We start from the raw sequence: 12399 nt of genomic DNA, 5'->3' as shown, positions 1-12399 counted from the left end.
TTGAATGAACGACATTAATTAAATTTGTTTAATAAAAAACATAAAACCTTATGGACGTGCATTTTCTGAATATTTCCAATAACGCTTTATTGAGGACAGCTCAATCTAAACCGTTCATAATATTGATAAGTTTCCTGCATCATATTGTATGAAATTCTGTTCTTGAAAATTCTTGGCCTACGAATAATAACATAGTCATCTTTACCAAAACTAGAACTATTACCTTCTATAATCTACTAAAATCTCTACCTACTACTACCTACTAAAATCTCCAATAATATTCACTCATTTTACAATCTTCATGCATTCAGTAGAAACGATTTTTCAAGTATTCCTGCAATTCATGATTTCCACGAAACATTTGTTGGACTCAAATACATCCATCCCTTAGATTAATGTGAATATATCAGTCTTTATTATACATCAGTACAACATTCTTGAGAAAACACCTTTGAGCTGAGACTGATGTTCTCTTTCAATTGGTAATTAATAATCTTTTTGTGTAGTTGAGAAGTGTATATTGTGGTAATTATTCATATTTTCAAATAAAAAGACTAAGAAACTGTCAAAACCACAGATTTTATTAAAAGTGGAAAGACCGGGTTCAATTGTTACACCATTGTCAATCTCTGATAAACTCTGGTTTAGATTAGGTTAAACTCAGGTTCATCAGAGATTGACAATGGTGTAACAACCGAAACTGGTCTTTCTACTTGAAATAAAATCTGTGGTTTTGACAATTTCTTAGTCTTTTTATTTAATATTTGCAATCCCATGAAGAGCCTTATTGATATAATTGATGCAGTATTATCATAATAAAGGAAACATCAAAAGCTATGAGAGAAAGAACTCACTGCAGTCTGATGTTTAGTGGACCATACTTCATAGTCTCAATATATTTTGTCTCCCATTACTTCAAAAACGTTAACTTATATATTGTTTTAAAATCGCTTCAACAGTGTGGAAATGATCACATTTTTTTGTTAGTTTTTTGTGTGACTTTTGTTTTAAAATTGTTGAAAATGTTCTCTTCAGTCTAAACTTCCCAAAAATATGACACTTTGCTGGTGTGTCGATTTGTGAATAATGACAATTCACTGAATTAAAATCAATACCATGTACGAAAGAAAATATAGTGAAATGATCATAAAAGGACATTTTGCCTTCAAGAAAAAGGCACTATGATTATTAATTCCATTGTGATTTTTAAATTTTTCACATCTTCAATCACTCTTTTATCATGTATAATAATAAATTCATTCTTAGAAACATTCATCATTAAAATGATTGGGATAAGAACAAAAACACAAAAATGTTAAGCTATTCATCTTCCATATATTTAAAGTGAAACTCAACAACATTATCTAATTCAACACTTAAGCTTTCATTTTCATAATAATTATTAGAAATGACAATTATTTTTACGGGTGTATCAGATAGCTCTTCTGACTGATCATTTTTTCCTGCTCATTCAAATAATAAATTCTACCAGGGAAGAAGGAACATAGAGATATAAGCAGTACCTCCTATATCCTACCTATATAGGAAGTCCTGATTAAGTAACTTAACAATTTAATAAAATTATATTATTAATAATAATATTGTGTAAAGGGTTGCCTTTTTTAGAACCTACGCATAACAATAATTCAGCTATCTCTTGGTGTGTTCTGATTCCCTGTTCAAGAACTCTACATTTAAATGTAAGTAAGCTCAAATGTCAAGAAGTAATTTGTTGTTTTGTTCACTAGCATATTAAAAAATAAAATCCAGGGCAGCACAAATTAATATATAAGATAATCACAGCTAATAAATTAAGAATGGGATGTATGAGTTCAATAAATGCAGACGATATGGCAATTGGAAAAAATTTATTTGCATAGAAACCATGATAGAATACAAAATTGTATAAATGGGCAATCAATTCAGTAAAGTGAACTTTTTAATTTTCCTATGCATCAGAAATTTTGATCCAGTATCTTTGGACACACTGGCGTTATACATTGCGATACAAAAGTGAAAAAGGTAGCATGTATCATTTTGATAGTTTCGACAAACATCATACTGCTTCAGTGCCTTCCTATCTCGTAAGAAATTACATGGCCACAAATCCTCGTGCTGTAAACTAAGGTTTGCACAGACTATAATACAGTACTTTTCACATTTATTGAAAAATTATTGGAATGGGATAGGAAATATATCATTGGAAGCGACAAAGAAAAGAGAAATGAAATGGGAATAATACTCAAAGAATATACATGAATTACTCTCCTCAATAACACCAAAACTATTACATAAATATTTTTTAGAGATTATAAACAAAAACGAAACTTCTTATCAGTTTATCAACAAATTCACCATGTTATATGGTTTATTGGACAGTATTTGGAAAATATTGTTTATCACAATTCGGGTTCGGGAGAGACACTCGTGAAGATGTCTCACTGCCTAGTCATTGCTAAAAGTAAGTGCTTTCATTTCAAATTTGTTTTAAATTCAAAGTTAGTAATTCTATACATTCTGTCAATTCTAATAAAACTACAGTAAATTAAATGACATAAAATTTGTCTGGCAATGTGATGCTTGAAACAGTTCAAGACAATAAAAATATAGAATATATTGAAATAGAATACTATAAAAATAAACAGCAGCCTATTGCACTCCCAAATAATTAGAAAACCGATTAAAAATATACGTTGATGCTTTATATCAAAAAGGTTCGTAGACTCTACTTTATGATATAATGAATTATATGAGAAAAATACTGATCAAATTCAAGTCATTTCGTCAATCTGGGTAACTAGAAGAACACTACATATAAAATTGTGACAAATAATTTTGAACAAAATGTTGAAAATCAACATCAAAAACATCATTTGTTCTACTATATTATGGCAATAATTGAGTACTATATATTATTGTGGAAAGAACAAATTGAATTTGGATCGAAATTTGAAGCTTTGTGGAATAAAACAGTATTGAGCTTCTTGTTTCAATTTGGTAAGACCAAAAAGCACTCCTAATCATTATAATCATTAGTTATGATCATTTTAATTACCAGAAGGAATTTCCAGACGAGAAAACATTGTTCTCGTTTACATTGTAAGAGTTTTGAAATACCTTTCTACAGTGGAACATTTTTCATCACAATAGAAATAGCGCAAAAACGCAGCTACCATTGTTATTTTTGTTGATTAAATTTGTAAGAATTAAGTGACTTGTGCACTCTCAAGCCAAGAAACTGGCGAGTTCTCCGATGGTCAATGGATTTAATTGATCCTGTAGAAAAGGAAAACATTCATTAACAGCGGATTAAACGATTTGATTAGGATTTAAACAAGTGGCATTTAGTAATCATGGATCATTGGACTAGAGATGGGCACATTTTATGAAAATGATATGATAACTGTCGCATGTGAATATTTTTACAGCATTGCCACATTTGACGTGAGCATGGGATGAATCAAAATGTTACAAAATATATTGCTATAAGCATAAATGAGTACCAGATCTTGATAGGAACATAACACAGAGTATTTCATAAACAAATATCAATTTGGAGTATTCATAATAAATTATTCAGAGAAGGGAAACAGAGCTTTATTTAGTCTTGTTTTAAAAGAAAACAAGTGTTTGTTCAAATACTTTGTTGGGGCAAAATAGTGTCGTAATAAGCGCTGGCGGTATTTGCGAGTTCACGTTGAAAACGACAGCCTCCTATTTACTATGCTACTGGTTATTTGCTATGGTACTGGTACTACAGCTCATACTAAGCTAAATAAAAAACTTCTATGATGTGATCAAAAAACTATCAATCTCTACTATCGAATAAAAAATCAAAAACGTTACCTTCAATTTTCATAATTCGTCCTTAGTCTTTTCCGATTCATGTAACAATTTTTTGAGGTTGTCTTCTGCATTCTTCATGTATTTCACAAAATCTTTCGCCTGGAACAAAAAAGTTGAATTTTTAAATTCAAGTAGAACATCGAATTAAATTGAATAATACATTTCTGTCATATCATGATTTTGATTGAATGGAATGAGTTAGTGTTGTGTTAGAATTCAGATATATTTCATACAATTTCCAATATCAATATGATAATCTAGAATTATATTGTAATTCAATTGTATAAACAAGTTGGTTTTTATTAATAATCTCATATTTTCAATGTTATTTTCTCAAAGAACTTACGCTTAGGCAATTCGCTAATCGTTGAACGATGAACAATTGCAATGAGTAATAAATTGCAGGGAATCCATGGCCAGTTATTTGCACTATATCTGATCACTTGAATCATTTCAAACCTTTAGCGTGGTTCAAAACTAGTTAGTCCAGTCAAATGGTCGTTTTCAGGAAACAGCCCCGAAAGAATTTTTCTCGACGGTTCTATATGTATTTCGAATCTGAAATTTGCTGACACGCCAGAGGGCGGCTTCATCCCCAAAACCCCCAAAATTTCGGACTTTTTTCAATTTTCCCATTTTATCTCGTAAACCTTGAGTTTCTCAAGAAAAATCATTCTGGACAAAATTAGAAAATAAAATTTCCAATAAACTGAGTGGGCGCGCAGGATTCTACCATTTTTGGTTCCGGAGCTACAAATTTTCAAAAAAGCGGTATTTTTTAAGGGGTTTTCAAAATTATGCAAACCTACCACTTCTACCCTATACAACTTGGATATTTTTCTAGTATAGATGAAAAACCATACATCACGTGAAAGAACAATTCATTATGATCAGGATTCCTTAGGAGATTTCGAATTCAGTAGAGGTGGGAGGGGGAATACACCCAAAAATAGAAAATCATGTCCTACAGCCAAAATACAAATTTTTCATTATAATACCTTTCAAGGCCTTCCTAACAAAAAAATACATATTTAGGCTGGAATCATCTCACTAGGGCTATTTTCTATGAGAATCGCCCGCTAGAAACATTTAATTTCAGTATTTCCTAGTGGGGGGGGGGGTACGTACGTCATAAGGATACGTCAAGGATCAAGACTTTAAACACTTATAACTTTTGACAGAATGATCAGATCTCCTCGTACTACAGCTCATTCTTCTCAGTTCGTCGAGGCGGTTCAATGTATCATAACTGAAATTTGATGGAAAAATCCTCTTTTAGTGTATATTAGCCCCTATTTCTTCTCATCACCAGTGTTGCAAGGAAGGCACTATACAAGAGACATTTCAATCATTTAGCACCAAAATTATATAATCTACTTCCTGAAACTTTAAACAGATTAATCATCCTAGAAAGTTCAGAACAATAGTACACAATTGGTTGATGAGCAAAGGAAGACAGAACATAGAAAACAATATTTCAAATAACAACTAACCACCTAATGACTTACTAAACACTAACTAATTATTAATAATACGCACAAAAAACTAACAAAACCTACTCTAGAACATGGTACGCCATAGTGGAGTAGGTCAATTTCCACACAGAAAAAAGTAAACAAGTAGAGGACACATTATAAGATTTTTTTGTAACCAACTACTATTGTATGTAATATTGTAATTTATCTAATATTTTGTGTAATTGATGTTGTAGTTTTAGTTTTTTTTGGGGGGGGAAATAAACATTTATTTATTTATACACAGAAAAATGGCCAATTTCTATATTCAAAACTGTGTATCTCGGTAAACCGAAATGATAAAAATTAGTACTTGGTCTTGATTTGAAGAACAGTATCTCCTCTTTCATGTGAGGTAAATGAATTTTGTAAACATATGATCGTGAGGTAAGATACGTTTAATTCAAAAAATCGAGAAATTTGCGATATTTTCCTCATTTTTACAGTCTCGACAGTTTTTCGATAATAAACAGTCATGCAAGATGGGTTTAAGACAACGTAACTTATAGAGCATGTAATTCTCTTTAATTTGAGACCAATCGAAGTTTCTATCATGTATCTTACTCGTTTTTACTTTTTCGATTTTCTATCTGAAGTGTTTCACAAGATAAGCAACTTTGAATATGCGAAAAAATTTTGATACGTTAATCATTTCCACAGTCTCGCATATTCAAAGTTGCGTATACTTCAGATAAAAAATCGAAAAAGTAGTCAAGGTTGTAGAAAATTTGTAAAAGGTTGTAGAGGTTGAAAAGTTGTAGAAAATAGCTGAAAACTGGAAAATGAACCGAAAATACGAGGATTTTGGGCCACCCTGTATCTAGCACAAGGGAATTTTGCATGAAGAAATTGGTACTGGACTTCTCTCATGTATCCAAATAATATATTAAAAAATTAGAACTACAATATATATTGCAAGCACACCCCCTTTTTATGTCTATATTGACTGGACTAATAGCATTTTTGTTTGCATCAAGTAAGATCAATTTTAAAGTAATGAAAAACACAGCTGGATTCAAGTTGACCTATGTTTGTGTACATTAATCGACATCAACAGCATCACAAATTTTAGGAGCATTGAAAATTTATACTAGAAGGTGTTCAAACATCATAGCTAGAAAATTAAATTGGTATTAAATCATTATTATGATAAATTATTACAGTATTGGCATTAAAATTAAATTATTTTTTTTTTAAACCAGCTTGAGTGGTGACAGTTATACTACTAGTAGTTCTGTGAACAGTAGACCTCGCGCACAGTATGTTTCATTGACCTGTTGATATGTTTTCTCAAAAATTCATAAATAATTTATGAATTTAAAATGTCTAGAAAAAATCCTAAATAAACATAGAGCTTTCTGTCCTATCGTACCGTGACGTGTCGTCCCGGAATGTGAGTGTGAGCGCTGTTATCAGGTCTGGCTGCCATCGATACGCCAATCAAATCAACCCATCATTCTGTGTTGTCGTGTTAGCGAAAAATCGGTGTGTTGAAATTAACAAAATAAACTACCATAATGCTGATTTCCTACAAACTTCATTTCTCACTTTTCATGATTTTAGGAATCAATTTCTTTTCAATAATATTTGTTGCATTTTTAATCATCAGATTAAAAAAGAAAAATGTAAAAGAAGTTTTCTATCAATAACTCCAAACTAGAATCATGGCCTCAGCTTGTTATGGAAAGACAAAGTTAGTAGACAACACTGTCTACTAACGTTGATGGAAAGATACATTTTCAAGATGTTCGATGTTTTTGAACGGGTAGTATTATAGTTCACTAGACAGCTGATTTATATGATTTATGATGAATAATTCTAAAGTCTGATTTTTACGGTAATATTGACGTTCAAAGGAGACTCCTTTTCCTTTTGTATTATCCTTAGAATGCAAAATTTCCAAAAAAAAAACGTCTGTATACGTCGACGCGAAATTCAAAAAGGAACATACCTGTCAAATTTCGTCAAAATCTATTGCTGCGTTTCGCTGTAAATGCGGAACATAAATATGAACAAAAATATTAACATATAAACATAAAGAGAAATGCAAAACCGTCGACTTGAATCTTAGACCTCACTTCGCTCGTTCAATTATAATTTTCTGTATTTCAAAAGAAGTGTTAAAGGAGATGATGTTACCTACAGTAACTATATAAACACAGTCTGGCCATTGACTGTCATCTAAAGGTATGTACAGACGTATGCGCCACGAACACGCACATTTCACTTATAAACAGCTGTATCAACTATATCTGTACAAATACAGATATAATAAGCATAGCATCAGCTCACGAAAAGTGGAATGCGAGTTTTGTCATTATATTTTGAGTTTTCGTGGCGCATAGGTCTGTACGCATCTTTATATAAATCCCTCGTGCTTTGAGCTTCACGCAAACTAAATCTAAAACATAGTTCCGATAATGTATTTCCTGACAATTCAAATAAATTTACCCTGTTTTGACAATTCGTATAACCTATTTCACTCGAGTTCTCAACACTATGTTCTCTAATATACAAATAAGTAGCCTATGTTATTATTGCAACTGACCGTCCTTCCACCCGAATAGTCAGCGACGGCTTTGTTGAGGTAGTGGAAGTACTTGAACGTGGGATATCCTCTGACGTCATGCGCCTTGCAGAGCGACACCTCCTTGGTGCAGTCGACGGCACCCAGCACCATGCGACCGCTGTCAGACAGCTCGGCCGCCGCACTTACAAACTCCGGCTTTGCGCTCTTGCAGTGGCCGCACCCTGGCAGCATCAAAATTAAAACTACAATCTACACATGGAAATTAATGAGAAATTGAATTTGTTCAAATGCTAATTAATGAATAATTGTTATCAAATGAAAATCCAAATTAAATGCTGTGATCACCCCGAAGACTTCTGCTAGGTACTGCAAATATTTACAACAGGGTTAACAGCTATAGTAAACGCAAATTGGTGAGGCGGGTGATGGTGGCACCATCTCTGACTGAAATTGGTAGATTTCAAGCTTCAAATTATATGTGTTATTCTAAATATTGGAAATGTGTCAATAATATGACAATTTTGCAATTAGGTTTTATTTATGATTTATAGAAAAACAAACAAATACTTATCACTTGTCTAATTACAACGGTTCAGTAAAGGCTTCAATTGGTACTATTCATTTTATCTTTTTGGTATATTTTTTACTTAAATGTGAAAATGTAAAATTTACATGAATATATGACTGAATTTGAAAAATCTTGAATAAAAATATTTTTAATGAGAAGTCAGGTTATGATGACATTTCAAATGTAAACAAACACAAAGCAGACGAACTTTTTTTACTGCTTGAAATTTACCAATTTCACGGAGATGGTGCCACCATCACCCGCCTCTCCAATTTGCGTTTGCTATAGATAGAAATTTAATAAGAGGTACTATTCAAATAATATTTGCCAGCCCGGGAAATATTTCCATCTGTAGACTGGCTGGCCGCTAAGGTTTCGTATAAAATGGGCGCTGCTATTCAGAGATTGTCAGTTTGGTGTAATGGTGAGCACACCTGACTGGCAATTAGGAAATACCGGGTTCAATTCCCGGCCTGGCAAATATTTTTTGGATAGTAGCACTCACATAGTTTCCATCTAGCTATTTACCTTGTTGTCAATATTTGCAATAGCGGAAGTCTTCGGGGTGATTCACAGCATTTAATTTGGATTTTCGTTTGATATGATAATAAATATAAAACTCAAATATCCAAGTTCAAATTAAATCAATATCATATGAAAATAGCCTACTGTTATTTCTTGATGATATGGATTGGATTTTTAATAATAGGTTGACAGATGAGCATAGTGTTTGAATTATGAAAAGTGTGCACAGAATGCGCCTTGGTAGGTTTCTTTATTTTACCGAAATTCTTCAACTACAAGTTACAAAAAGAAAACACTTGAAAAGTATTTTCCTTTTAGAGAGTATTTCAATAACATAATTGGTTGGAAAAAATTGTATTCGCTCAAATAGAATACAAATTGGAACTATACATTGAAATAAACCACAAATATTTCAAACTTTTGGTGTAGTAGTGAAAAAGATATTGAAGAAGATTGCTTCAAGTTGCCACTTGGCAGATCTTTTATATCAATACGAAGAATCAAGTTTACGTTGTTGATCATTAAAAAAAGTTTCAATAAAGGGATTGAAATGCAGTTTTCTAGAAATTTATAATGGTGTAAGTCAAGTAACAACAAAGAACAGTTTCTCGTTACTTCAATAATCGAATAGTTGTGACAACTTTGTATTTCTATTCAATTATTACAAATGCTACAAGAGTATCGAATACAAAGTAAGATGAGATTAACTACTAGAACTAACTAGATAGTTACTATAAGTTTCATATTGATGATTGTAATGACGCGAATTATCGAATCAGTCATTGATCATCTCACAAGTTCTTGTAGTCCAAAAAATGATACCCAGAATTTTATAAGCAATTCTTAGTGATGTAAAATTCCCGGGAATTTAAGGGAAATATTCCCAAAAATTATAAATTCCCGGGAATTTATGGAATCTTGAGGAAATTTATGATTTCTTTCAAAAAAAAAAATGACCGTAAAAGACGTTTTTTGTTACACATGGTCTCAATCACCTGTTATACAACAGATTTATTTAAGAAATATAAGGACGAATAACTTATAAATGGTAGTAAGTTCAAAGAAAACAGTAATTTGAAGCTCATATACTGAAAGGAGAAATAAACACTCAATAAATCATTCAATTGCATCACTATTATTATGCTACTTTCATGTCTTACAAGTTGAATAAGATTTTTTTACTTACGGTACTAATGTTGTATTACCCTTAATACTACCCTTGAAAGAGCTACGGGGTCAAAAATTGTGTTCCAAAATTTTCCCTCTATAATCTTACATTGACTGGGGACTATACGAGTAAAAATACAGTGAGTGAGTGAGTGAGCAAAAACAGGCTCAAAGAATGATGATTATATCAATGTAAAATGTGGCTGAGCTTGATCAATATTGAATAGAATGATGATTTATTGATTATATTGATGTAAAATATGAGTGGGATTGATCAATTTCAATTATTTTTAGAACAATTTTATAAATTCCCTCAAGTTCCCATAAATTCCCTTAAATTCCCAAAATTTCTTTGCCTCGGAAATATTCCCGGAAATATTGCCAAATCATAAGTTCCTTCCCACTGGGAATATTCCGATCCACATCACTAGCAATTCTTGATGTTTATTTTACTCGTAGACTTTTTAAATACAACGTTTCTTTCTCAATGATTCTGTACTGTACTTTCAACAACAGACTGCACTTTTATAGACTCTTTCTCCTTTTAATTCATAATTACATCCCAAAACATCTAGAAAACAGGCAGGAAATGAGTCACAAAACATACAAACATATATAAGTTATATAGCGAATTATTTATTAACTCAGCACACCTCATTCTATTATTGTTGATGCAGCATAGTTGTAGTGGAAGGTAACTTTGTATTTAGTGCGGACATAGCGTACGGTTCTCTATCACAAAATAGAAAATTATTGTAACATGTGATTATCAAACAAATTCATTTTTTAAAAATACTATTTGTTCAATCGCAATCTTAACTTATATAAAATGCACAGATAAAATGTGTAAATTAAAACATTTAAAACTTCGTACAAAAGTAAAGTACTTGAAAAATACTGAAATACTATATAAATCATTTGAAAAATACTGACAAGGCGCATAGAACATGACCAGGGAGTGACGTTTCTTCCTGAGCTCGGGCTTGTAGTTGTCTAGGTTGAGATGGAGTACATCTGACGGCTGGTCGGCCCATTCCTGGTCGGGGGGCGGCGGGGGAGGTGGCTGCTGGGGGCTGCGCATGAATGCCACCAATTTGTCGGCTTCGCGCAGGCTGGGCGTGTCATAGGCGAAGGCCCCCGTCTCAAAGTATTTCATGGTCGGGTAGCCGGTCACCTTGAATTTCGACGCTAGCGACGGCTCTTTGGTGGCGTCTACCGCTGCCAGAACACCCAACTAAAATAAATTGTCTTATAATATTTGTTTTATTTTAGTTTTTTATACAACAGTTTCATATTGAGGGTCTTTAGCGCATGAGTTAGATGTAGACTTAGGCTCAACTCACGCGACTCAGGTCGAGAAGAGACTCGACTCTAGACGAGAGCATGTGTTTCCAAATGGTGACACTCAGACCAGTCTATTCTACTCTCCGCGACGTCACCATTTGAAAACACATGCTCTCGACTATAGTGAGGTCCACGTTATAATGGCAGTGAAGAAAGATAGGAGAACAACGTTGCCAAGTCTCTCCATTTTGCCACTGAGTGTACACATCTGTTACTTAATTCATCCCATTAAATTTGATCTGATAATAATCATCATTTCCTGGATAAAATAATCAATTTAATGTCAAATTAATCAGGGATATAATTTTTTTTCATAATTTGATTCAAAAATTTGCTTCCATAACTGAGATCAGATTTCATTTTCATTCAAACCTGAAATGGCAGCTACTTTAAAAAGCTGTGATACACCAATCTGAATTTTAAAACAACAGAAATAAAGTTATTTGGTACGTATTCTTTTCCAATTTCTTTTAAAAATAATATAATAATAGAAATCCTATTGAAAATAAGTAATTTCAATGGAAATAATTCTGAAATAACATTTCAATATTATTTATACCGGTGCGAGTAGGTCCAACGTGTAGGCTAACTGAAGCATGAATGAAGTCTAGGATGGTTAGTTATCAACTTTTAAAATGTAATTCCAGATATTTTGATTTGTGTTTCTCATACGGTAATGTCTAAAATGGATTTAAATGTTCTAAAAATACATTTTAAATCAATTATACGACTTGTGTAATAAAGTATTTTGATAGAATGAAGAATAAAAATGGCGGCTGAGAATTTTTTGTCTACTTTTGTACAGTCACTGTCAAAAGTAAAGATAAAATATTCTGGAAAACAGACAACATTGCAAAGCTAGAGAGAGATAGCGCTATCTGTTTTGTTGTATGATAGAAAAGGAC

At 32.3% G+C, this 12399-nt stretch overlaps 1 protein-coding gene across 1 annotated transcript in view; it reads right to left on the bottom strand.

Annotated features, from left to right (window-relative positions):
- Positions 1-1851: 1851 nt before the first annotated feature.
- LOC111054139 (protein disulfide-isomerase A5) overlaps positions 1852-12399 on the bottom strand; it is a 28850-nt gene continuing 18302 nt past the window's right edge. The window contains exons 7-10 of the mRNA XM_039434386.1: positions 11084-11384; positions 7909-8111; positions 3847-3945; positions 1852-3276 (exon numbers count right to left, since the gene is read on the bottom strand). Coding sequence (XP_039290320.1) covers positions 3856-3945; positions 7909-8111; positions 11084-11384 — 594 coding nt within the window. The 3' untranslated portion in view covers positions 1852-3276; positions 3847-3855. The remainder of the gene's footprint in view (positions 3277-3846; positions 3946-7908; positions 8112-11083; positions 11385-12399) is intronic.

The sequence above is a fragment of the Nilaparvata lugens genome, chromosome 8, assembly GCF_014356525.2.
Source record: "Nilaparvata lugens isolate BPH chromosome 8, ASM1435652v1, whole genome shotgun sequence".
Taxonomy (NCBI): domain Eukaryota; kingdom Metazoa; phylum Arthropoda; class Insecta; order Hemiptera; family Delphacidae; genus Nilaparvata; species Nilaparvata lugens.
Note: the sequence above shows the minus strand (reverse complement) of the source record. Positions and strands in the feature narration are given on the sequence as shown.